General features: G+C 43.9%; 1 protein-coding gene and 1 long non-coding RNA gene across 2 annotated transcripts in view; both read right to left on the bottom strand.

The window, feature by feature from the left end:
* Positions 1 to 8,019, bottom strand: part of LOC133347276 (cubilin-like) — a 37,228-nt gene extending 29,209 nt beyond the window's left edge. Inside the window, exons 1-6 of the mRNA XM_061559407.1 lie at positions 7,861 to 8,019; positions 7,555 to 7,729; positions 5,733 to 5,935; positions 4,555 to 4,705; positions 2,487 to 2,713; positions 710 to 842 (exon numbers count right to left, since the gene is read on the bottom strand). Of these exons, the coding sequence (XP_061415391.1) occupies positions 710 to 842; positions 2,487 to 2,713; positions 4,555 to 4,705; positions 5,733 to 5,935; positions 7,555 to 7,729; positions 7,861 to 7,900 (929 nt within the window). The 5' untranslated portion in view covers positions 7,901 to 8,019. The remainder of the gene's footprint in view (positions 1 to 709; positions 843 to 2,486; positions 2,714 to 4,554; positions 4,706 to 5,732; positions 5,936 to 7,554; positions 7,730 to 7,860) is intronic.
* A 3,173-nt stretch (positions 8,020 to 11,192) lies between these two features.
* LOC133347277 (uncharacterized) lies at positions 11,193 to 15,318 on the bottom strand. The gene is made up of 3 exons (XR_009755698.1): positions 15,291 to 15,318; positions 14,778 to 15,006; positions 11,193 to 13,289 (listed from the first exon to the last, which is right to left on the bottom strand). It is a non-coding gene; the product is annotated as an uncharacterized LOC133347277 (long non-coding RNA).
* Between the last annotated feature and the right edge of the window lie 11,883 nt (positions 15,319 to 27,201).

The following is a 27,201-nucleotide window of genomic DNA, read 5'->3' as shown; positions in this document are numbered from 1 at the left end:
AAGTTAAGAGTATTTTTTTAAATATTTTATGCCTGGGATGAGCCTCATGGAAATGGGGGGCAGCCTTGGAGAGAGATCCGGTGGGGTGGGGGGGGGGGTGCCGGCCGGATGTGTGGGGTGGGGGATGAGGGCAGCGAGAGAGAGGTGGGTGTATTTTTGTTATTTTGATCAAAGAGTTGTTGTTGTTGTTGTTGACACAGATGGCCATGGCTGTATTTGATTATTGGATTGAGGGAGAAACTGGACAAACGTTGGTGATCGAAATAAAAGTTTCTTGTTATATTCCCGACGAGCAAGACAGTTCATTCCACTGCCATGGCTTTGTCAGTCTGAAACCATTTTAAGCATCATGAATAGTGTGGAATAAGTAACAATAACCACATTCGATGTAACTTGTGTAAATGTCCCATATTCAGAATGCCACACATCCACAAGTAGAATCTCAGCTCGTGAATTCTCAAAACACGGATAATTCCACTGCACTTTACATTAATACAGCAAATAGGGGATGCAGGCACGGATTTTATTTATTGGCTTTTGGTCGGAATGAAGGGGCCCAGACTGTTGTGCCCTGTCATGCATGCGCCTGTCTGTCACTATACCATACTTAAAAAAACGACACATACACCGCCTCTGCCCCCCCACTTCCCACTCGACCGCTCCTCCACAATCTGCCAAGCACACAGACTACTAAGGCAGTGATCTTTACCTGCAATTTGATGATGCATTGATGTGGACGACGCTTCCTTCGGGGACAGTGATATGCCAATAACAGGACTGATAACTGTAGTTGCTGCCAAAAGTACCATTAGTACCTTCCAGTGTTCCTCCACAGACGTTCTCTGATTTTGTGGGCAACGAGAGGCGTCAGACAGAATGAAAGAAACATTAAACGATAAATGAGTTAAAAACAAAACCCCTTCATTGGGATTTTTTATCAAGAGTAAGACTGCGGCAAGAACACACGCACTAAAAATGTACTCCCGTCATTCACCTCATCACTCTGCTATCGCTAGTCACATGGTCACTGTTCTCGTGAACATCACTCACCGATTCACTCGATTCACTTACTGGCAGTTATGCACCTCCTTACTCTCCTATCGGCACCACCATTATCACTGTGCTCGTGAACGTCACTCCTTGATGCCACTATCCATGTTGAGGACTCTGTCTACAAGACTGACCGTTTCATCTCATCCATTATTTGTAAGGCCACCATACCGCATTTCGAGTAGTGACTTCCTTGCTCTACTGCTTACATGGGCAATACAGTGCACACTATCATGGTGATCATCAACCCCACCATCAAGTCACCAGCTGCATTGTCAAGGTTTGTGCGAATCGTGCAGCTGTGGCCTTGGAGATATTCACCAGTTCCAGGTTGCCTAAAACTTTTATCCGTAATAGATGTTTTCAGGCTGGGCAAGATAATGATCTGACAAAAAAATTGCGTCGTTAAGACCATCCATCACCCGACCACAGCCAAGCCAATGAGATTGTCGCGTGGTGTACGAGCATTTAACGCACCAACTATGATTGTTTCAGCCCACGAGCAAGTGAGAGTCAGGAAGAAAAACAAAAACTCAACGAAGTAAAAAATTCAGACTTCCTAGATTTGTATTGACATCCTGGATCTTCTCCTGATGATATTTGATGCAGTATCAAATACACCGTATCTAATTTCTACATTTACTTGTGAGAATTCAATTTAACGTTGAGCTGAAAAAAGTATAATTGGCACAATAAATGCTCGTGCGTGTGATCACTCGTTTTTTTTGGCTGTGTCGGGCTGAGGGTCTTAACAAATAATTTGCCAAATCATCACGTGCCCTAACCCAAAATTCAAGCATGAATCATAATATAGGCTGCAAAAACCTATGTGTTAAGTTTCCCAATACTTTACTCTGCCACTTTTCCAATAGGGCAGGATGAGCATTGTGTGGTGGTCAGTTTTTCACTGTAAATAGCCCAACCTTAACTCACTTTCCTGGCTGTGGCGGGACTTAGAATCAGCAGGTGAAACAGCTAAACAGATGGATACCGGTTGACTTCAAGCCTCGTGCACTTTTACCCCTATATTGCCCGTGCCCTACTCTTTTGAGTCACTTTTGCACGCCATTAGTGGGGCACGGTTACCTATGCTGATAACCAGACCATTTAAAAGGATAGAATTAGCTGGTGAAATACAGAACCCAAAAAGCATTGTTGAGATAGGCAACTCTTGTGTATTTGAAGCACTAAGATTTTAGAAAATACGCCCGCACCTCCACTTAGCACGTTGGGCTTCATACAGTGCGAAACAGGTTCAACATACATACATACCTACAGAAAAGGGATATGACCCTACATCCACAGACTCCTCCCCTCTTTACTAAATAGCCAAGCACATCGCGCTCACGGAGACCAAGTAGGAGATCATAAAGGGTCTCCTAATGCCTCCGTGCACTCGCCAACATTTTAGAGACTATAGCCACCGAGCCTCTTACCGTTACGGTATAAGCTAAGGCTAAACCCCCTTCCATTCCCCGAGCCATCCGAGGTGAATTGCAGGGTCATGTTGCCAGTGGTGGACACTTGGCTGGCTGGCAGGATCCCACAAAGACGAGTCACCACCGAGCTGCTTCCTTTGTCATTCTCCAGGACGGTGAGGCTGTCGTGGTCGCACTGCCGGTTGTGACTGCGAGTTCTATCAGCCCCGGGCTCATCCAGTACCCTGAGCGACAAGAAATTGATCAATAAAGTGATATAATTTTCGATTTAAAGCTTTCGTGACTGCAGGGATTCATCTTCTTGGTTCTTTCGGTAAAGTCACGTAGAAGGGAAGTAATAAAATAATAAAAATAAAACATAAGAAAATATTTTATCTATATATATAAAATCGCAAATCTGTCTGTCTGTCTGTGTGTGTGTCTGTGTGTGTGTCTGTCTGTCTGTGTGTCGCCGGACCATACGCAGTTTCATTGGATGAAATGTGAGGGATTTGCGAGACACGATTGGTCCGTTTGGTTTTCCACGGCGGTTGCCCCTGGCAACGGGTAGCGACGCATTCGCTGCGGGGTGGACGCCATTTTTAATTCCCGTAAAAAATATGCGCACGCATTAACACGCGACTGAGGTAAATTCATCAAAGTTTCACGTCCTCTTCACTCCTCTCCCACCCCAATGTGTGCAATTACTATTATAGGGTCGGTAGATAATAAAATTATAGCGATTAGACAGTATTATTGTAGCGCGGGGGGGGGGGGGGGGACGGCACCCGTACCCAGCCTCAGCCGGGTGGGCAATTTAGGCGAGGCCGGAGGCTCTGCACGCTACTAGGCCTCGACACCCCACCACACTATAGGCCGTACATATTACTGCACAGCGGCCGAGGAGATCGTGGCTGGGGGGGGGGGCAGGGGTAGCAGCCCATCTGTGTATATATGTAAGGTTATTAAGAAATATCTTTTTCACCCGGGCAACGCCGGGTACTTCTGCTAGTTATTTATAAAATAATAAAAATAAAACATAATAAAATATTTTATTAATTATAATTAAATATTATTATTTATAATAAAATATTTTATTATGTTTTATTTTTATTATTTTATAAATAATAAAATATTGTATTATGTTTTATTATTTTATTACCTACCTTCTACGTGACTTTACCAAAAGAACCAAGAAGATGAAAGTGATATAACCCAAAGTGGCAGGAGCTGGAAGCCGACAATAATTCCCTGTCCATTTAGGAATCAATTCCGAAAATAGTTTCTTCCTTTTTAGTCAATTTAGTTCATTCTGGTTCAATTCTATATGTATTGGTGGAGTTTATGCCTACTCTTTGGTTCTTTCGGTAAAGTCACGTAGGTAAAAATAAAATAAATCACGACGTTTCGGGCGCAACACAAGCGTCCGTCATCAGGTGGGAAAGCGATGACGGACGCTTGTGTTGCGCCCGAAACGTCGTGATTTATTTTATTTTCTACCCACGTGACTTTACCGAAAGAACCAAAGAGTATGGATTCCTGTAGTCACGAAAGCTTCAAATCAAGATTGGAGTTTCTGTAGATAGAAAGTATGCAGACTGAACAATGGGGGAGCTTCCCCTATTATTTGACCAACATTGAATGCGAAGCATCATTTCCATTAAATATATTTAATGTGCATCATGGTGATGGCTAAAATGTTCATGAGTTATGTCACACTAAAACCCAAAATACCAAAACAACTTTGAGGTGGCGAAATGTAACATGACCCTGCTGAAATGTCATTTGAGCATCTAAGTATGATTCATGAAAGTCGTGTAATTTATTTAAGAATTTAAGTCATCCCAGCCAAATAAGTGAGCATACAACAATTCTCCCTCACTCATCCGCCCCCTGAAATTTGATCAATTGTGACAATTCAGGGTGACAAGTTAGAGCAAATCAGCCAAGAGGGAATCGTAATCTTTATCGGTTTTAAATATCGCACAGTTGTGGCAGGAATTATTTTTAAAGCACAAATTGTCCACAGATAATTATGTTGCAATGTCCGTAGGATTGATATTCTCATGGCACACTCCATACTCACTCAAAATCATTGATATATAGATAAATAACAGATCCGGGTGGAGCGTAGACTTCCCAAGTGCAACTGGAGTTGTACTCATAGTTGTGTGGGTAGTTTGGAGATGTCAGCATCATATTTTGAGCATCCAGCCTCCCCCCACACCTTGAGGAAGCTGAGAAACAAAGCACAATGTTAGCAGGAACACTTCTTACATAAACTGTACTTCTTATACCAATATACACATGTTTGTCAAGTTTATCTCGAAAATGCTCACGCGTAAGTCTTCAAACTTGTAAGGTGATGCCGAATGATTAAGATTTGTCTTTGTTTGGTAATGTTACTTGGCAGAAAATCAGTGTGTCAAAAGGATACGAGGTGAGAACCAAAATTCTGGCGGACACCTTTGCATACAATAGAACACCTACACCCCGAATTAACTCTCTATGTTCAAAACGTGAAATGTTCAACTGTGGAAAAAAATCTATGCATATTTGCATATAATGATGCACAATGTCCTGAAAAAAAATAATACCTCCAACTCATTGGCCAACAGGTGTGTTATTCCAAGCGTAACATACGAACTTTTTTAAAAGCTGCTATAAATAAGTTTGATTACCATGGGCTAGTGGTAGCGTGATCGGTGCTTGTTGCAGAGATCCACAGTTCGACTCCAGTGGCCACCCTAGTTATTACTGCGGGTGCATTAACAATAAAATGCACACCTGTCTGGTTCACAGCGGACATTAATGATCCAGTGATGCTATTCGTAAGAGTAGGCCATTCTGTGGTGCCACCGTCATGGTACAAGTTTGAAAATGTACTCCGCAAATTACTCATTTGGAATCTACACAGCAATCATCCCCCCATGCAAAAAACTTTACAGGACCCTTCTCAATGGATTAATGAGACTCAGCGAGGTTTTCCTGAGTAAACAAGCATAATGTCTGGCTTACACTTGCAAAATTAGATCATTGAATTGACTGTAGTTAATAAAATTTCACTCACTCTCACCTTGTTGTGTAAATTATTTTATTGACTTAATTTCACGAGGTTTTTGCCAGGACTTCAATGGGCTTATTCCAGTGTTAATTAATTAAAAATATCTTTGTGGACTTTGATCTGACTCAAACTTCGAGCATGAATGATTGAATAACATTACCCAACAAGTGTCAGTGTGTGTGTGTGTGTGTGGTACCCACCAGGTGATGCATAGAATGAGATGTAGACGTATGATAAGGAATAATTGTTGCTACTTTGGAAGTAGTATACAGAGAGGGTTGAGTTTGTTGACACGAGGCCTGCAGTATTATAGCCGCAGGAAAACGTGGATAAAATGGGTGCCATATTGTCTGGTCCATCATGCACGCTCACTCCAGTGGTGTTGTTCAGGCAGTAGGGAAAACTGTGGACAACAAAATATAAACATAACCCTCCACGTCCATGTGGTGTGTCAGATTGCCACCCGTACCTAGCCAGTATAGACGGTATATATTTCAGATGCAATGTCTGTATTGCTCAGCAGTATCTTGATTCTTTAAAAATGGCTTGAGTGTGTCTACGTGTTCGAGCGATATTTGAACAGTGATCGAGCTATGACATCGTTTTTATCAGTGGCGGCTCCTGCAAAATCTCTCAGGGGGGGCAAATGTCTGGATGATTGATAAGGATAAGGTCCACCCATGCAATGGATAAATTAACAGCTTAAGCATATAAAGGCAACTTCACTTCTTTAATATTAATGAAAAATAAAGTGACTCTTACAATACATCTTGTTTGTTTCTATACTCACTATTAATACAATCCACTCAAGTTTATTTTATTAAAGATTCCACTAGGTGGCGACAAATTATATTGTTGACTGAAACGTGCTTACGTATGATGACGTAAGCACGTTAGTGCGAGCCCTCCCGGAAGCCATAGAGAATGCATTGCAGCGCCCCCCGTTCGAAACAAAACATCTTTGAATGTAAGTCTATGGGGCCACTCGGGGCGATTCTCAGCCGGAGTGAAATCGCCCAAAAAGAGGCGGTACTCCACAGAACTTGACATGACGCTGATTGGACTATATCCAGAGGCACAGTCACGGCTAGCGTGACTCTGTGGTTGAATGACATTGGTGGTGCGTCGCCCAATCGCCCTAATGAAGAAACCGCCCCTGGTTTTTATACACATGTCTATGTGTTCGAGCATGGATCGAGTTTTGTAATTTTGAATACTTGCATCGATGGAATCGAACAGTAATCAAGCTATGACATGTTCAATACATGTGTCCATGGGGAGGAGGGAGGGGTTTGTCTTTGAGAAGTTATCGAGCAGTGATCGAGCTTTGGATCGTTAACAATCTCGACGATTCCCGTTTAATCCAACTTTGTATCGTCAATTCCCGATGCAGTATATTCCTTACCTGGGCAAAGCCACGCCCAATGTCTCCACATTTGGGCCTGAAAATGTGATGTATTATTCATTCTGTCGCGGATTCATTTTATTCTGTCACATCGCTAGGGAGAAGCTCAACACCTCTTCACTGACCCCTCCCTCCCCCCACCATTCCCAAGTCTTCCGTGTCCCAACCAACATTTACCCATCAGCTCTGACAGTTTGGGCTATTATTTCACCAGTTGTGACGATTTAAAACAGTCTGATTTGACTGCATTCATGCACGTCTCTTCTTCACGATGGTATCTTAATTGTATAAATAGCAAAGATATTCATAATCAAGGTTTTTGGGTTTAGATCGCTTTATTTATACCCAAAAACGTTGATTATGAACAAAGATATGTTGATGCTGTTTCTGATGCTAACTTTATCACAACTCTCCTGCTGTGCATAGTAAAATTGACCGTACCAAACACGGTCCATTGGCTTAGCGTTGCACGATTACGACCCTCCTGAATGTGTCCCCTCATTTGCCTATCCACCCAACTATACCATACTGCATCTCCTCCGTTGTACTGCGCGTATCTTCTTCCGCTTAATTCCCTTCATAAAAACAAGAGATTTCAAAAATGTAACACTGCTTACAAGTAATTCAGAGAGAGGCTGACCACTTCATCTGCGTCAACGTTCATCGTGTAGAGGCAACTCTCGTTGTAGGGTATGGTTAAGTAACCCGAGCCCTGCAGCTGTTTGTGGCAGGTGCCTGGATAGCTCAACACCCGTTGCAATGAACCCTCCCAGTTGCCCTGCACATCGCCAACTGAAAAATAAACAAAAGAAATAATCGTAAAGTTGAACACATTTTCTATTCTTCATTATTCAAATGAAGCCACATCGCATCCCAAAGCACAGGCGATGATACATTTCAGCTGGAAAGTGCCGGTGACTCACCCAGGAGGAAGCAGGTGAGAAGGCTGGCAATGAGCCTCATGGTGACGACGCTCTTGTCTATGCCTGTAGCACGCGAGCCCCCAACGCCTTTCTCGATGAGCCTTGACCACTGGCACGGGGCTCTTATAGTGGCTCATGACATGACAATTTCTTAAAACCCAACAAACCACATTTCTGACGATCGGAAACGCCACGCCCATTCACATCACACGTGTGTGCGCACACACACACACTCGAGTGTGCGAGCATTTGTGTTCATTTAAGGCGCATTACTTCTGTAGGAAAAGCAGTACGTGTCTTTTTTATTATTAAAGTCAGTTGGCGAAACGTGGGCGTACTTACTCTCAGCTGCCTTGTTATTTGAGTTGTCCTCATGCCGGTTGACCTTTCAATATTGTGCTAGGTTTACATATACTCTAATAAGCTTTCCAGTTATACTTAAAATATATATGCTCAACAGTTTGAGCAATCGTGTCGTATTTGACTTTGATTTTGCTGTTTCATCTTCGACCAACCTTCACAGCTTTCTTTATTCAGTTGTTAAATGTTCCTCAATGACTTCCACCATGGGTGTGCAGCAATGAAATCAGCTCATTTGCAGAGACCTCTGAAGAGGTATTGGGGAGGCCCTCATCTAACAGTGGATAGATATTGGGTGATTTTTTTATACTCATTACAGCCGGTCCTCGACTTACGAACATCATTGATTTCTTAAGCCCGTTCGTAAGTCGAACGGTTCGTAAGCCCGAACACAATGATGCACTTTAATTGCCAAAAGATCGGTGTTATGAAATGTGCTACGGTTCAACAAATAGAGAAGCATTGATAAACTCGTTATTAAAAACAAATATTGTACATTTGCATGTAACACTGTACGTAAAAACTGCATTGTAAATAAAACTAACTAAAGTAACGAAAACAGATTTTTTTTCCCACTTACCTTGGGTTCTGATAATAGATTGTAGTCGGAAGGGGTGCAATAAGTCACCACAATTGCACTCACATACACGGGGCACGCGCGTACCCATACACAAGAACAACAACCGCCATTCGCCACTAAGTGGCGGTGACGTCTCCACGACGCCTGTGCCAGGCTATGTGCACGTTAAGGCCACGTGAAGTGTCGAACGCCCGCTGCCAGGAGGTCACGGGACAGACCCAGCAGGTGCCATGGGTCGACTAACTGAGATGACTGCCTGATGCACCACCTGTGCCCCGACCGTGTCAACTGCTGTGTTTTAGCCGCCTGGCGTTCCGCTCGTTGTTGTGAGCGTCGCTCCTCTGCCCTTCGTTGTTGCTGGAGGGCGACTGTCTCCAACTGCCCAGTAAGGGGCCATCCATTCAGTACGTACGCATGGAGGGGGGAGGGGAGGTAACCCAAATGCGTCCGCTTGCATATGGGGTGTCTACGGACAATGTACGCATAGGAAACGGATAGGGGGGCGGGGTGAAGCCTCGATAATAATTTGTCTCCGTTGGCCTTCAAATGAGCCACAGTTTAGTTTCTTCAGGAGAAGTAGGACTGTGGGAGAGGTGTCACTTGTACGCCACCGTACCCCTGACTGCTAGCTGTCACGCAGCTCAGCAGGGAGTCTGACATAGTTTGGCGGCCTGACCCATGGATCACACATCCTTGAATCTGGCCTCACTGCAGACTGCCACTGGCTCAAGATTTTAGCTGCCACTGTGCTGCTGCTGCTGCGGCCTGGACTTCAGTACTAACACTCGTCTGTACATCGGTCTACTCTTACAGCAGATGTTCAGTCGACGCACTTTATATTGAGACGAGTTCACCGAGTTTTAATTGTTTGAAGATCAAAATAGACGCGTGTTTTTGAATAACCAGTCAGGATGGATAACACGGTCAAGTATATAACTGTTTGTACAAAGCTGTGTGTAAAGCAAGGCCGCAAGCTAGTAAACAAGAACAACAAAAATAAACGAATCGGTTATGGGAGAAAATAAAGTGGGATGACACTACGTATGAAAATGTTGCTGCTGATCTAGCAAGTCAAGCGTTGGCGAGCAGAAGCTCGCCAACGCTTGAAGTGCCTGAGATATCCTCCGCTGACGTTGAAGCTTTAGCACCTACAATCATTGATTTCAGCTGCATCTGATGCGTTGCCACAAAATATTGGCTGGCGATGCTGCATCAAGTCCGTCGACTTCAGCCAGGATCATGAATAACACGTCACCTGTTCGACCGGGTTAAGTCGGCGTTTGAACCTAGCGGACACAAGACAAACTTGTTAAAGGTACACAACTCATTTATTTAATGCAGCCGGCGGTGGACCTTGATCGTTTCTGCGTGGATTAAATATCGGTCGTTCTATCGGATTCGGATGCGTCAAGCGTACGTATGTACGCAGGTGGGGGGTGGGGGGTGTAAAAGTACGCGTGCGTACAGGGAGGGAGGGGGGGGGTAGTCAAGTTTTGACAGATTTTGGCGTACCTACTCAATGGGTGGCCCCTAGCGTCCTTGCTTAAATGTTTTCAGTCGTTGAAGATGTTCCATTCGGGTTGCCCACGTTTTGCAAGCGTAAAGAAGGGAGGGCATGACCGTGGCCGAGAAGACCCGGAACTTAGTGTGGAGCGACATATCTGTTTGCTACCACACAGCGTTACATAACCGATGAAAAGATAATGTCACTTAAATGATACGGAATGAACCGGTCATGAGCACACTGCCCAGGTATGGCAAACTCTCCACTCTCTTCACAGCTGCCCCATCACCAATTGAAAGTTGTGGGGGTGGAGTGTATGATGGGCACAAAATACCCGTATACACGCACAGACACACACAACAAAGACAAAGATTCCCCCATGTAGCCTTAACAGGCTGTTGGGGCAAGTACTGTTAGAGAGCAGTGTTTATGAAGGCTGACAACGGCACACGAGGGGTTGGGGTGGCCAGCACCACACCCTGCTGCCTTTGTCTCCCCAGTGGTGATGTTTACACACCGAAGCAGGTATTGCTATGATACTCTTAGTTCTTTCGGTAAAGTCACGTAGGTAAAAAATGAAATAAAAATTTATAAAAATAAAACAATAAAATCACAACGTTTTGGAGGCAACACAAGTCTCCGTCATCAGGTGGGACCGTCACAGCCAGATTTGCTGCATAAGGTGGGGTCTCTTGGGACTTCTCTTTACTTGATGCAGCAAATCTGGCTGTGACGGTCTCTGAAAGTTCGTAAGTTGAATTGTCGAAAGTGGAGGAGTCCTTGTATTGGTGTTCTTGCACGACGACCCAGCAGAAGAGCAGGGAGACTATTTCCTGAAAATAGTCAATTGTTGTATATATGGGTGGTCGCAAAAAAAATGCTAGCGTGTGAAAGGTTATTAAATGTCAATGTATGAAATTAATAATAAAAATAAAGGTGTTAATTTAAATAATTGCAATTGTAATATTACAATAGTGTAATGGATGTAAAAAAAGGTGTAGGAAAGATTAGTGCCCTCGATATGAAAGGTATTACTTGTTCATTAATTTACTAGTCAACAGTCTTAATAACTTATTTAATTTATGATCATTTATTACTATTTTATTATTAAAAATGCATTCATGTTTAATTGTTTTATTCGCACGTTTAATTAATTCATTATAGCTATTACACGTTAAAGGCAAATGTACATCACAAATCCACACACTTGTAAACGTTGCTACGGTTTATGCAATTGTCACCATTGCATCTTAATTGTTCAAATATATCACTTCAAATTAAACTCAGAGGACAGCGCTGAACAAAAAGATTAAACCCAAGTGCGGTGAAGTCATCCAAGCTGTCACAAACCAATCTATATGAGGGACTCAGTCGTAAAACACAACTGAACATAACATTAAATCATTCCTATATTTGCTATTCACGCAAGCCTATCGGAAAGGTGCTATGTAGTTACAACAGTGCTGCAGTAGTTTCACATTAGGGGACATTTTTCTTTCGTGTTCTCCCAATTCATTAATTTGTGGGGGATTAAAAGCAAATTTAACTGCAGTGTAAGCACGCAATGGCCTGCTAATGTTGAATGATGTCACTGAGCCAGATGGTGCTTAGTTTATGGTCAGTACACCCGCGGTATTAACCGGAATCGAAGCGCGAATCTCTGCAACAAGCGGCACATAAATAACCGTTTGCCCGACCACGTCACCACCCATATATGTACTTAGAACAGCGATTGACAAGTGTCAGAAAAATGTATGAATGAAATTGAGGCAAATGTCAGTGGGTTGAGGTGCTTTTGAAAACCTTAACTTGACAGTGAAACGTAATATTCCCAAACGAAACCAAAAATATTGAAACAATTTTTTATTTTACCAGGTAAGGCCCACTGAGTATATAGGTATTAATTCTAGATTTAAAGCTTTCGTGACTGCAAGGATTCATACTCTTAGTTCTTTCGGTAAAGTCACGTAGGTAAAAAATGAAATTAAAATTAAAATAAAACAATAAAAATCACGACGTTTCAGAGGCAACACAAGTCTCCGTCATCAGGTGGGACTTTACCGAAATAACTAAGAGTACATAAAGGTATTTTTCAGAAGCGACATGACCACGAATGACAGCTCAACGAAGTGGCTTATCATCTGGAAATGTTTAGCAGCCAATTACTCTAAACGCATGTTTCTAAAAGACCAGGACAAAAAATCCACGCGACCACGGGAACACGCAAACTCCAAAAATACATGCGTTAGGGTTAGTATCCAACCCACGACCCCGTGCTTACCAGGCAAGGTAGTTAACATCTAGCCCCATACACAAACATGCTTAAAAAATAAACATGGGGGGAGGGGGTGGGGGAGGGTGGAGTGGTATAAGAAAGTAAACAGAGAACAAAAGTCAATATACATATTGACGAAAGTAATAAGTATCACAAAGAGACTGCGATGTGAAACTGAACATCGAATACAACAGCACTCGGTAAAAAAATTAGAGTTAAAAAGCGGAACACAAAAAATGTCAAGTTCCAGGTTACATTTGAGGTTTTTTTTCCCAGACGAGAAAATGCCAAGGTAAGAGTGACCTCAGTCAACAAATTGACAAAAGCAGAACAGATAAAATATGAAACTTGGTCAGCCGCTGAAGTTAACCAACATTGCATTAATGAAATCAAGCCAGACGTGAATGGGATGAAGTGCCTTTGGAAACCGTAACTTGATAATGAAAAGTAACAAACCAATAATCAAAAAGATGACCGTTTTATGTTTCATCGGTGAGAATCACTTGCGATGGCATACGGCTCAGAAACACGGTCGTTAACGAAAATATGGAACAAAAATGTACAAAAGCAGATGTGAGAATTTCACACCCACAGTATCCATGGATTGCCGCTTGAACGAGCTCCAGCTGGTATGTGGAGAATGAAGCTTGCTCCATACACTGAGACAAGAGCTGTGACTGCAGTGAAGATTGATTGTGCCTCAGTCATTCCTGCAAAGCAGTGAAGCGATCAGTATTTTACGAGTGTACAGTCCACCACCACTGAACGCCATCAATAGAATTGTGAACAAAACTAAACTTTGCATGTGAATATCAGTCGTGGGAATTACTTTGGAATCCCGGTGAATTTTCATCCTGCTACTAATGAACTTTTTAGTGAATATTAACGATTTCTTACAACTGAATGACCCAGAGAGTGTGCAATTTTGCCAGCTCAGAACTGCATAACGCAGCCTATTTGATGACATTTTTACTCGTAGAACGTCATGCAAATCTGTACCACACCCACACCAGGGTTTCTCCCCGACAGCGTATTACTTCATACACCTGACAATCCACATTTTCAGTGCGCTATGTATAGACAGTGTCAGCCTTTTCCACAGACCAATCACAGAGGTACGTCTCGATCTGGCTTAAGTCTATGCAAACGGTGCAGTCTACTGAAATAAAGTTGAACACAATGTCGGTGCCAGATCTCGGTACAGATCAATTCCTTTTATTTTTCGATTTAAAGCTTTCGTGACTGCAGGGATTCATCTTCTTGGTTCTTTCGGTAAAGTCACGTAGAAGGGAAGTAATAAAACAATACAAATAAAACATAATACAATAATTCTCACGATGTTTCGGCCACAACGCAAGCAGCCGTCCTCAGGTGAAGACCAGGTCTGCCACCCGAACACGTGCCCAATTTTCAGACTGTCAAGGTCAAAAACTACATGGTGTGATCCTATAACCCAATCCTCCGGAGTGCTTGGAAAATAATAATCACCATTTTATAAAGCCTCTGTCATATCAACATATCTCAAAGTACTGTACGTAAAATAATAATAATAAAAACTATTCACGAATATAGATAAAATTAAAGACAAATACAAAGCCACTGATAATAACAAGAACGACGGCTCGAAATGCAGACAATGAAAATCAAACTACGATAAAAGCGAATGATAATAGCACAGCAATCAAATCAGACAACGGGAAAAGCCAATGAATACAATTTGGGTACTGTGTTTTTTTGACATCCTAAGTAAATAGGGAAGGCCTGCACAAATAGGTGAGTTTTACGACGTGCTTTGAAAAGTTAAACTTGACTCGGGATTCCCCAACGGAGAGAGGAAGGCGATTTCCACAATCGCCTACCACCATCTATGAACAGGCGTCAGCAGCTACTGCAGGGGTACGCTGTGAGCATTAGAGAGTAAGGCGGGCGGGCGGGGGACATTGTTGTACAGTACTATGCTCCCCACCTTCACACCCCACACACTGACCAGTGGCGAAGTACGGCGAAAGAACTCTGATCAACAAAACGGCACGGGGAGGTTGCTTATCCAGGAATGGATAAACACATGGGGTGTACATGTACACAGGGCCAAGGTGAAAACCTTTTAAAATCATTTTTTTACTAAGAAAAGTATGACTTTGTTCTTTCATATGATCATTTGAGTATTAACAACATAAATAATATAACATGTGTATTACCTCTTTCCACGGCAGCTCTCTCGCCTACTTCAGCATTTTTCTTGCTGTGGTTGTTCCACCTGATGAAGATTGCTTGTGTTGCGATCGAAACGTCGTGATTTGTTTTATTTTATTTCTACTTACGTGACGTTACCGAAATAACCAAAGAGTATGTGTATTACCTTTACCCATTGGTGGAGGGGGGGTCTCTTTTTTTTCTTTGGTGCCCCCAAGGCAGGAGAGGGTGATGCTAATAGAGGTATGGGCGGGGGGGGGGGGCAAGAGGCAGCATCAACCAAAGGCAGTCCCTCCAGAAAAACGCGATTATGCGATCGCAAGATTCCACGCAAAATCAGCCAAAGTCCGCATATTTATGCGGAGGGCGCGTTTTTTCAAATACGCCGCACTTTTGCCGCATAAATTGCAGATTTCCGCGCGCAAAATATGCGGGCTTGCATGATTTCATAATCCCCGCATTTTCGTTGCAAAAAGTCACATATATCTTAGCAGAAAGTTGAAAAATGTTGCGTTTACTTCACACAAGCGCAGCCATTTCCCCTGTTGCAATGGGAACGTTATGAAGTGACGTCACTCATTACAGTTGTAAGATTGCACTTTTTTGTTAGTAGTATGTAAATTTACATTACTGCAAGACTGTACTGTTACTGTATTGCTTACGTTACTGTGCACTGAAAACACTTATTTTAACAGAAGATGTCTGTTTTGTATAGCTACCTCTGTAAAACAGGAAGCACACATTTTATTTTTTTATATTTTATTTATTCATTTTTACAGAAGTTGTAGCATATTCATTTTGTAAAGCTACAGAACTTGTTCGACTCAATGTTTTGTAAGTTTGAGCCATCTGTTTGTTAAGGTCTGAAATAAAACAAGATGAGAACTTAAATATTCCCAGCACTTTCTGTGATGTAGTATGCTTGCTTATCATAGGAAGTAATAAGAAATGACTCTTTACATTAAAGTAGTAGCCTAGTGAATAGGGTGTTGGGGGAATCACTTTTTTTTCTCTTTTTCATCAAACCGCAGTTTTTGCAAGTTCCCGCAATTTTTGCAAGTTCCCGGAATTTAATCGCATAAAATTGCATAAATATCCCGCATATTCCACCGCATTTTTTAAGAAAACGTGCCGCATAATCAACGATTTTTGCCCGCAACAATCACCAAAAAACTCCGCGTTTTTCTGGAGGGACTGCAAAGGGAAGCAGCAACACAGGGGGCTAAGGCAAGGGAGATGATAGGCAGGATGTTAAAAGATAGCAAAAAGATCTGAGCCAAACAGGATGGAGATCAGAGGCCCGTGCAGACACTTTAGTTGCACTAATGATCGTGGACCACGTTTCTTGGTGCGGAGAGACAGAAAGCTGGTTCAAGGGGCTCTCAATCACGATGCCGAAGACGCAAGCGCCGTGTAGGGAGAGGGCGTATATGCCTGCTGGGCTTGAACAGTACCAGTGGCGTGGAGGGGACATGCAAAACAGTGAGTGCAGAGGCAGGCCGAGCCGGACTATTGGGTGTAGCGATGGAGAGAATGTGCCGACGTGAGAATTTAGAAAGGGATTAACGTGTACCGAGCTCAGAGGCAGGGTGTTATAGGTTTAAATGTATACAATCGAACAAATATTGATGTACGTGTGTAACATTCTTGATCTCTTTTTATGTGCATTATAAAAACAGTTTTACGCTGTAGATAAAAGTGCGGTCTCTCTCCGACCTAAGTCAATGCACATGCACTTCTCATTCGGATAAGACTGAGGAGCCGTCCATAAATGACATCACCCGATTTTGGACGATTTTTGACCCCCCACAAAAAGTCAGACCCCTCTCAAATATGACGTCACAAAGCTCTACCCCCCCCAAAAAAATATAATACATGCTTCAAATCCCTTTAAGCTATTGTCATTGTAGAGCGTATTTAATGTGGCGCTGCACTCTGATGTTGTAGGAGAAACATTTATTAAAATAAGTAGAACGTGTTGTCCATATTTATTAAAGTTGCGCATTTTGATGTGACGTCACATTTTTCAAACACCCCCCCCCCCCTCGTCACACATCGTCAGAAATGTCTGACCCCCCCCCCCCCCCCAGGTGCGTGATGTCATTTATGGACGGTCCCTGACGCGCGCAGCGCATGATTTAAGGATGGAGGATAAACCCAACCTTCCTACCAACTCCCTCCGCAGGAATGTGTTATGCGTTTTAAGAGTGGGGTTGTAAAGTAATCTTGTATTTTTAGTTGCACATTGTCTTCTGAAGATCCGGGACTATCGTGACTCATATTGTCGGCATGGCGTCGAAATTTTATGACGAGATCAATTTGACGCTATTGTGTTCATAGATGTTGAGAATAGAATAAGACTCAGCAACAACGTCGTGTCGAACACCTTTTGTAGAGTGGAGTCAGAAGATGCATTACCCAGTTGTACACGTTGTATTGTGTCTCAACAGTTTATAACCAACCTGTTTACATTTTCACTAGGGGATTACATATTTCTGCACTGGCCCTCACTCCACGTGAACTGGCAACCTATAACAACTTGTGGATAGTCGTCTTGCATCCAAGTACTGCCCATTCATTCTCAACCCAGCTTAGCTTCCGAAGATCTGACAATATCGGACCCATTCCCGGTGAATTGGTCGTAGGCAAATGACAATTCTCTATCGAGAATTAGGAGCGCCATGAAAAAAAAATCACTGGAATACAAACTACTACTTCCTAAGCATGCAAGTTTTAGTTGTGTTCACGATTATATATGGCGGTGAAACGAAATGCATCACTCCAATCCTGGAATGGCTATCATTGCATAATCCGTCTAATCTTTGAACGGACAAACATCATTCCACCAGGGCCACCTGAAGCACGCTAAACCTGCTCAGCACTGACATGCCACTTGAATTGACTGGGAGTGTCTGGAATGCTGGATATGTATTGTCATTGCTGCTGTTCATCTTCTTGGTTCTTTCAGCCACAACGCAAGCCGTTGTGGCCGAAACGTCGTGAGAATTATTATACTATGTTTAATTTTTATTATTTTATTATTTCCCTTCTGCGTGACTTTACCGAAAGAACCAAAAAGATGAATCCCTGCAGTCACAAAAGCTTTAAATCGAAAAATTGCTGCTGTTGTGAAGCTTTATTTGCCGGTGTTACTCTCGCTGTCATTGTCACAGAGCCATCTCAATTCGTAAGGGAACTTGTAAGGTCAATCTTGATTTGAAGCTTTCGTGACTGCAGGAATCCATACTATTTTGTTCTTTCGGTAAAGTCACGTAGGTATAAAATATAATAAATCAGGACGTTTCGGGCGCAACACAGGCGTCCATCATCAATGGACGCTCATGAACCAGTCTTCATCAAAAAGAACGTCATTAACTCATCAGATTCCGCCAGTGTAAATATTCAGATTCTGATATAGCCTGCTGAACCTGGAAACCTCTCTCCTCAATTAAGAATGTGCTATTATAATCGTCCCTGCCGAAGGCAAGGTAAGTTGTTTTTACGGCTTTGTTCAAAGTGGGCACGAACAAAGCCTGATTTGCACGCACAACAGTCGAGTGATTGCCGGGCCACTGCTGTGATTTATGGATCAGCATGAGCATCGCGTTATCGCATACCTGTCAACCCATAGGTTTACCCATATTATACAGAGAAAACTGAGTATTCAGGTCCATACGGCATACAGACGTTTCAATACGAGCAAAAATAAAATTGTTTATTTGGTTGTGTTTCTCCCTTGTGATGGGACTTTGTAGGATTAACTTTGAGATTTATAAGGGCACGGGGTGACCAACAAGGTCTGAATTGGTCTGCAATAAAGTAGGTACTAATAAGGGGTTGAACAGGTATTGGTATCGGTATGAGGGGAGAATCAATGCAGATTCCATCTGCACCGGAATGAGCGCTAGGAATTGTCACCGTTGATGCGATCAAGGGATTGACGCACACCTGGACACGGCGCTGTAATACGATAAAAGCGGACTGAAATAAAAGCAGACTGGAGTAACAGCGAACTGAAGTAACAGCGAACTGACGTGAAAGCAGCGCTTAGCCGATCAAAGAAAGAGAAAGGAGGGCGGGCCACTTGATCATGACGTGACCGTCTCGATCCAGGACAATAATTGTTTGCATGTGTAGTGTAGTAGAACGAAACTACTGTGGCTCGGTATGGGGGCTGTAGGCGGGTGTCACGGAGGTCGTGTCAGGCCGTGACACTCTGCGTGAACCCAACAGGACACGTGACCGGATAAAGGGGGGCCAGGAGCCCCACAGGGGGTCACGTGGTTGAGGGCTCGGGCCTTCCCGAAGGATCGGGAAGGGGGGCGTAGCCGGGGGCGTAGCCTGGGGCGGAGCCAGCTACGCCGGAGTGGTGTGGATGGAGAGCTGGGTTGTTCTGCATTGTCAAGTCTGGGATGAAGCCACTATCTACGATCCTCGGTCTCCAGTCCAGAAATGTTGTATCCCCGTGTGTTAGCTAAGTTAGGAACGGTGGTTACCACCCTATGTCGTTAACCTCTTAATGTTAAGAGTTACCCGTTGTGTTTAGATAACACTGGTCAACACACTTTTTCTGGAATAAGGTATTCCAACCTTTTAAATAAAATAAAAACAGCAAATGTATGCTCATATACGAATATCTAAATAGACATCCATACAAGAATAAGATAAGATACAATAATAATGAAACACACATTTAATGAGCCATAGCACAAAGGTGTGAGATTGACTGCATATCAATGTGTGTGAATGCATATTACCATGTAAGAATTGAATTGTGAAGATCTCCGATGTACAGCTTGTGGAATGGCTCTCATCAAGGACCAGCAGTAATCTGCCATCATGTTTGAGTCCCATCGGCCTTGGTAACGTTCTTCCATAACTTGAATGTCTTGATGAAAGCGTTCACCTTGCTCTTCGCTCACGTGACCCATGTTCTCTGGAAACTGGGCCAAGTGACTATGTAAGTAGTGAACCTTGGTGCTCATTCTACATCCAAGTGCTTGGAAACTCAAGAGCAGCTCCTCTTCCATATCAATAAAACACCATCGCACGATTTCCTGACCCTAACGATGCCCTACAATAACACATTTTCCTGTCGCAAGGCCAAGATGAGTACCACGTCAATTACAAAGCTGCAGGACAAAGACATCCTCACAAAACTGTCTCCTATAAAATAAACGTATATTCCTTCGTGATCATGGACAGAGGCAGAAACCACGTATTATTGTGCTCCAACCTCTTTCACCAGCATGTTGTCGATGAGTATGCCAACATTGAGAGTGTGCGCCTTCTTTACATTCAACTTAATCAAAACTGCCTGCGTGTGAACATCATTGCCGAAGGAGAGGCCGAAGGAGAGGCAAACGGTCACAATGTTGGCTGATTAGTTATTTTGTCTTGATCCTTCGCAGCTCCACCAAGATACATGCAGGAGAAGACTCAGGATGCCATGACGGACATCAGCCAATATGCCACGCCCCATCTCTTCATCACCTTCACTTGCAATCCCAAATTAAAGGAAATCCAGGTTTACCTTTATCCAAACCAAAAGCCACCAGATAGACGTGACATCTTAGCGAGTGTGTATTAAACATTCGATGGCGCTCTCCTCTTCCTCACGGGCGATCTGGCTCTTTGCTCTCGTCGCTCATCCGCTGCTGATGCTCGCTTGGTCGATGCTTGGCGATTTCCGCCCTTTTCTCCAGGTTGATTGCTTGTTGTCGCTCGTCACTCTCTCTCTCTCTCATTTTCTCCGTGCTCTCTCCTTGATCGTGCAGCTGCCAGCTTCACACGGACACCCGCCCTTGCGTTGGTTCAGGCTCTGGACGACGCGGCTGTTCATCAACGATGCTCTTGTTCGTTGCTGGGTTGACTCGCGGGACCTCGGCCAGAATGGCGATGAGTAGCGACGTGCTAAGGCACATCGCTACTCATCGCCATTCTGGGTGATGAGAGAGCTCTTCCGTTGGAGGTGATGAGCTGAGCTCCGATGAGCTGATGGTCTCTGGCGCTGTTGCTGGCGCTCACTCAATTGAGTAGTTTGTGACTCGTATACAAACACCTCTTAAACAACTGTGAAGGCTTAGCAATTAACACATCAGGGCCGAACCCAACTCTCAAACACCCATCATTACTGCTATTTGCGAGACATAACGGTGCCCGGCGCGCTCGCGACGGCACCACAAGCCCGAGCAAGACTGACTCTCTGTGTTTCGTGTACGTACTTAGAAACATGTCTACTCCCCTCTCTCTCTGTTCACACAAGCCCAATTTTTTTTTATTGTTACCGTGCCGTGTGGAGCGGGAGTGGTATGTGTTGTTCCATTTTATTGGGGTGATAATTGGCTTCCTCGCTCTGGGCGTTACACAGAACTTTTTAAGTTTTTCGTTTTCTGTTTGGAAGTAAAAATTAGACTCACTTTAATTTGATTGTAAGTGATTCAAGGTTGTAGCCGTGTTCACAGTATTTCCATCGTGGTTTAATTTCTTTATGGGGAGATGTTATTTGCTTGTGTGTGCAAATCTTTCTATCCGTGCTGCGGGAATACAAAGGGGAGGATTTCTCTTGTGGGATACATTTATCTTGGGGTGTATGACTGACTTATTTCGCCCTTAATTCTTCTAGATCATTGATCTAATATTTCATACTTATTATTTGGTTTGTGTTTATTCAAGATTTGTGACTTAGCCTGTTATTACTATGTATTTCGTAGGGTTTTATTAAGGGAGTTAAAACATTTTTTAATATATATGCCTCGTGGCGCCTACTGCCTGTATTGTGTGGGGGCCTTTTGAAGTGGAGGTGATTGTTTAAACCCCATTTGCGATTCCCCCCCCCCGCTCTGTCTCTCTGTGTGTACGGGGAGGGGTTTATGGTTCATCTCCTGCCCTATGGCCTTTTGTTGCGAGCGTGTCCGAGCAGCTGCTCGCGGAGATGGGTAAAATGGGTGTTTGCGCTATAGTCATGTGAACCAAAAAAAAATATTGGCCGAATTAATTTTTATATATTTTTTTGGAAAAAGGGGCATATACACAACACACCGAAGCATTGTGGGGGGGACCAAATCTTCCAGGGGGTCTGGGGTCCCCCCCCCCAGAAATAAATCTAAATTTGAAAACGAATTTCCTGCCATTTTCTGCCTAAAATATAAAAAAAATCACTAACACATAGGATGGACTTTTTATTTACTTTTTACAATAATGTCTAATAGAGCTAGGCTCTGGTTGGCTAGTTAGTGATAGAGCTAGGGTATGTTTAGCTAGTTAGTGATAGAGCTAGGGTCTGGTTAGCTAGTTAGTGATAGAGATAGGGTCTGGTTGGCTAGTTAGTGATAGAGCTAGGGTCTGGTTAGCTCGTTAGTGATAAAGCTAGGGTCTGGTTAGCTAGTTAGTGATAGAGATAGGGTCTGGTTGGCTAGTTAGTGATAGAGCTAGGGTCTGGTTGGCTAGTTAGTGATAGAGTTAGGGTCTGGTTGGCTAGGTAGTGATAGAGCTAGGGTCTGGTTGGCTAGGTAGTGATAGAGCTAGGGTCTGGTTAGCTAGTTAGTGATAGAGCTAGTTAGTGATAGAGCTAGGGTCTGGTTAGCTAGTTAGTGATAGAGCTAGGGTCTGGTTAGCTAGTTAGTGGTAGAGCTAGGGTCTGGTTGGCTAGTTAGTGATAGAGCTAGGGTCTGGTTAGCTAGTTAGTGATAGAGCTAGGGTCTGGTTAGCTAGTTAGTGGTAGAGCTAGGGTCTGGTTAGCTAGTTAGTGATAGAGCTAGGGTCTGGTTGGCTAGTTAGTGATAGAGCTAGGGTCTGGTTGGCTAGTTAGTGATAGAGCTAGGGTCTGGCTGGCTAGTTAGTGGTAGAGCTAGGGTTTGGTTAGCTAGTTAGTGATAGAGCTAGGATCTGGTTAGCTAGTTAGTGGTAGAGCTAGGGTCTGGTTGGCTAGTTAGTGATAGAGCTAGGGTCTGGTTAGCTAGTTAGTGATAGAGCTGGGGTCTGGTTAGCTAGTTATAGAGCTAGGGTCTGGTTGGCTAGTTAGTGATAGAGCTAGGGTCTGGTTAGCTAGTTAGTGATAGAGCTAGGGTCTGGTTGGCTAGTTAGTGATAGAGCTAGGGTCTGGTTGGCTAGTTAGTGATAGAGCTAGGGTCTGGTTAGCTAGTTAGTGATAGAGCTAGGGTCTGGTTAGCTAGTTAGTGGAAGAGCTAGGGTCTGGTTAGCTAGTTAGTGATAGAGCTAGGGTCTGGTTAGCTAGTTAGTGGTAGAGCTAGGGTCTGGTTGGCTAGTTAGTGGTAGAGCTAGGGTCTGGTAGGCTAGTTAGTGATAGAGCTAGGGTCTGGTTGGCTAGTTAGTGATAGAGCTAGGGTCTGGTTGGCTAGTTAGTAATAGAGCTAGGGTCTGGTTGGCTAGTTAGTGATAGAGCTAGGGTCTGGTTATCTAGTTAGTGATAGAGCTAGGGTCTGGTTGGCTAGTTAGTGGTAGAGCTAGGGTCTGGTTAGCTAGTTAGTGATAGAGCTAGGGTCTGGTTAGCTAGTTAGTGATAGAGCTAGGGTCTGGTTAGCTAGTTAGTGATAGAGCTAGGGTCTGGTTAGCTAGTTAGTGATAGAGCTAGGGTCTGGTTAGCTAGTTAGTGATAGAGCTAGGGTCTGGTTAGCTAGTTAGTGATAGAGCTAGGGTCTGGTTGGCTAGTTAGTGGTAGAGCTAGGGTCTGGTTAGCTAGTTAGTGATAGAGCTAGGGTCTGGTAGGCTAGTTAGTGGTAGAGCTAGGGTCTGGTTGGCTAGTTAGGGATAGAACTAGGGTCTGATTAGCTAGTTAGTGATAGAGCTAGGGTCTGGTTGGCTAGTTAGTGATAGAGCTAGGGTCTGGTTGGCTAGTTAGTGATAGAGCTAGGGTCTGGTTGGCTAGTTAGTGGTAGAGCTAGGGTCTGGTTAGCTAGTTAGTGATAGAGCTAGGGTCTGGTTAGCTAGTTAGTGGTAGAGCTAGGGTCCGGTTAGCTAGTTAGTGATAGAGCTAGGGTCTGGTTAGCTAGTTAGTGATAGAGCTAGGGTCTGGTAGGCTAGTTAGTGATAGAGCTAGGGTCTGGTTAGCTAGTTAGTGATAGAGCTAGGGTCTGGTTAGCTAGTTAGTGATAGAGCTGGGGTCTGGTTAGCTAGTTAGTGATAGAGCTAGGGTCTGATTAGCTAGTTAGTGATAGAGCTAGGGTCTGGTAGGCTAGTTAGTGATAGAGCTAGGGTCTGGTTGGCTAGTTAGTGATAGAGCTAGGGTCTGGTTAGCTAGTTAGTGATAGAGCTAGGGTCTGGTTAGCTAGTTAGTGATAGAGCTAGGGTCTGGTTGGCTAGTTAGTGATAGAGCTAGGGTCTGATTAGCTAGTTAGTGATAGAGCTAGGGTCTGGTTGGCTAGTTAGTGATAGAGCTAGGGTCTGATTAGCTAGTTAGTGGTAGAGCTAGGGTCTGGTTAGCTAGTTAGTGGTAGAGCTAGGGTCTGGTTAGCTAGTTAGTGATAGAGCTAGGATCTGGTTAGCTAGTTAGTGATAGAGCTAGGGTCTGGTAGGCTAGTTAGTGATAGAGCTAGGGTCTGGTTAGCTAGTTAGTGATAGAGCTAGGGTCTGGTTAGCTAGTTAGTGATAGAGCTGGGGTCTGGTTAGCTAGTTAGTGATAGAGCTAGGGTCTGATTAGCTAGTTAGTGATAGAGCTAGGGTCTGGTAGGCTAGTTAGTGATAGAGCTAGGGTCTGGTTGGCTAGTTAGTGATAGAGCTAGGGTCTGGTTAGCTAGTTAGTGATAGAGCTAGGGTCTGGTTAGCTAGTTAGTGATAGAGCTAGGGTCTGGTTAGCTAGTTAGTGATAGAGCTAGGGTCTGGTAGGCTAGTTAGTGATAGAGCTAGGGTCTGATTAGCTAGTTAGTGATAGAGCTAGGGTCTGGTTAGCTAGTTAGTGATAGAGCTAGGGTCTGGTTAGCTAGTTAGTGATAGAGCTAGGGTCTGGTTAGCTAGTTAGTGATAGAGCTAGGGTCTGGTTAGCTAGTTAGTGATAGAGCTGGGGTCTGGTTAGCTAGTTAGTGATAGAGCTAGGGTCTGGTTAGCTAGTTAGTGATAGAGCTAGGGTCTGGTTAGCTAGTTAGTGATAGAGCTAGAGTCTGGTTAGCTAGTTAGTGATAGAGCTAGTGTCTGGTTAGCTAGTTAGTGATAGAGCTAGGGTCTGGTTAGCTAGTTAGTGATAGAGCTAGGGTCTGGTTAGCTAGTTAGTGATAGAGCTAGGGTCTGGTTGGCTAGTTAGTGGTAGAGCTAGGGTCTGGTTAGCTAGTTAGTGATAGAGCTAGGGTCTGGTAGGCTAGTTAGTGGTAGAGCTAGGGTCTGGTTGGCTAGTTAGGGATAGAACTAGGGTCTGATTAGCTAGTTAGTGATAGAGCTAGGGTCTGGTTGGCTAGTTAGTGATAGAGCTAGGGTCTGGTTGGCTAGTTAGTGATAGAGCTAGGGTCTGGTTGGCTAGTTAGTGATAGAGCTAGGGTCTGATTAGCTAGTTAGTGGTAGAGCTAGGGTCTGGTTAGCTAGTTAGTGGTAGAGCTAGGGTCTGGTTAGCTAGTTAGTGATAGAGCTAGGGTCTGGTTAGCTAGTTAGTGATAGAGCTAGGGTCTGGTTAGCTAGTTAGTGATAGAGCTAGGGTCTGGTTAGCTAGTTAGTGATAGAGCTAGGGTCTGGTTAGCTAGTTAGTGATAGAGCTGGGGTCTGGTTAGCTAGTTAGTGATAGAGCTAGGGTCTGATTAGCTAGTAAGTGATAGAGCTAGGGTCTGGTAGGCTAGTTAGTGATAGAGCTGGGGTCTGGTTAGCTAGTTAGTGATAGAGCTAGGGTCTGGTTAGCTAGTTAGTGATAGAGCTGGGGTCTGGTTAGCTAGTTAGTGATAGAGCTAGGGTCTGGTTAGCTAGTTAGTGATAGAGCTAGGGTCTGGTTAGCTAGTTAGTGATAGAGCTAGGGTCTGGTTAGCTAGTTAGTGATAGAGCTAGGGTCTGGTAGGCTAGTTAGTGATAGAGCTAGGGTCTGATTAGCTAGTTAGTGATAGAGCTAGGGTCTGGTTAGCTGGTTAGTGATAGAGCTAGGGTCTGGTTAGCTAGTTAGTGATAGAGCTAGGGTCTGGTTAGCTAGTTAGTGATAGAGCTAGGGTCTGGTTAGCTAGTTAGTGATAGAGCTGGGGTCTGGTTAGCTAGTTAGTGATAGAGCTAGGGTCTGGTTAGCTAGTTAGTGATAGAGCTAGGGTCTGGTTAGCTAGTTAGTGATAGAGCTAGAGTCTGGTTAGCTAGTTAGTGATAGAGCTAGTGTCTGGTTAGCTAGTTAGTGATAGAGCTAGTGTCTGGTTAGCTAGTTAGTGATAGAGCTAGGGTCTGGTTAGCTAGTTAGTGATAGAGCTAGGGTCTGGTTGGCTAGTTAGTGGTAGAGCTAGGGTCTGGTTAGCTAGTTAGTGATAGAGCTAGGGTCTGGTAGGCTAGTTAGTGGTAGAGCTAGGGTCTGGTTGGCTAGTTAGGGATAGAACTAGGGTCTGATTAGCTAGTTAGTGATAGAGCTAGGGTCTGGTTGGCTAGTTAGTGATAGAGCTAGGGTCTGGTTGGCTAGTTAGTGATAGAGCTAGGGTCTGGTTGGCTAGTTAGTGATAGAGCTAGGGTCTGATTAGCTAGTTAGTGGTAGAGCTAGGGTCTGGTTAGCTAGTTAGTGGTAGAGCTAGGGTCTGGTTAGCTAGTTAGTGATAGAGCTAGGGTCTGGTTAGCTAGTTAGTGATAGAGCTAGGGTCTGGTTAGCTAGTTAGTGATAGAGCTAGGGTCTGGTTAGCTAGTTAGTGATAGAGCTAGGGTCTGGTTAGCTAGTTAGTAATAGAGCTGGGGTCTGGTTAGCTAGTTAGTGATAGAGCTAGGGTCTGATTAGCTAGTTAGTGATAGAGCTAGGGTCTGGTAGGCTAGTTAGTGATAGAGCTGGGGTCTGGTTAGCTAGTTAGTGATAGAGCTAGGGTCTGGTTAGCTAGTTAGTGATAGAGCTGGGGTCTGGTTAGCTAGTTAGTGATAGAGCTAGGGTCTGGTTAGCTAGTTAGTGATAGAGCTAGGGTCTGGTTAGCTAGTTAGTGATAGAGCTAGGGTCTGGTTAGCTAGTTAGTGATAGAGCTGGGGTCTGGTTAGCTAGTTAGTGATAGAGCTAGGGTCTGGTTAGCTAGTTAGTGATAGAGCTAGGGTCTGGTTGGCTAGTTAGTGGTAGAGCTAGGGTCTGATTAGCTAGTTAGTGATAGAGCTAGGGTCTGGTAGGCTAGTAAGTGGTAGAGCTAGGGTCTGGTTGGCTAGTTAGGGATAGAGCTAGGGTCTGGTTAGCTAGTTAGTGATAGAGCTAGGGTCTGGTAGGCTAGTTAGTGATAGAGCTAGGGTCTGGTAGGCTAGTTAGTGATAGAGCTAGGGTCTGGTTGGCTAGTTAGTGAT

Source organism: Lethenteron reissneri, chromosome 25 (assembly GCF_015708825.2).
Source record: "Lethenteron reissneri isolate LAM-NWPU_2019-01 chromosome 25, ASM1570882v1, whole genome shotgun sequence".
Classification (NCBI taxonomy): domain Eukaryota; kingdom Metazoa; phylum Chordata; class Hyperoartia; order Petromyzontiformes; family Petromyzontidae; genus Lethenteron; species Lethenteron reissneri.
Note: the sequence above shows the minus strand (reverse complement) of the source record. Positions and strands in the feature narration are given on the sequence as shown.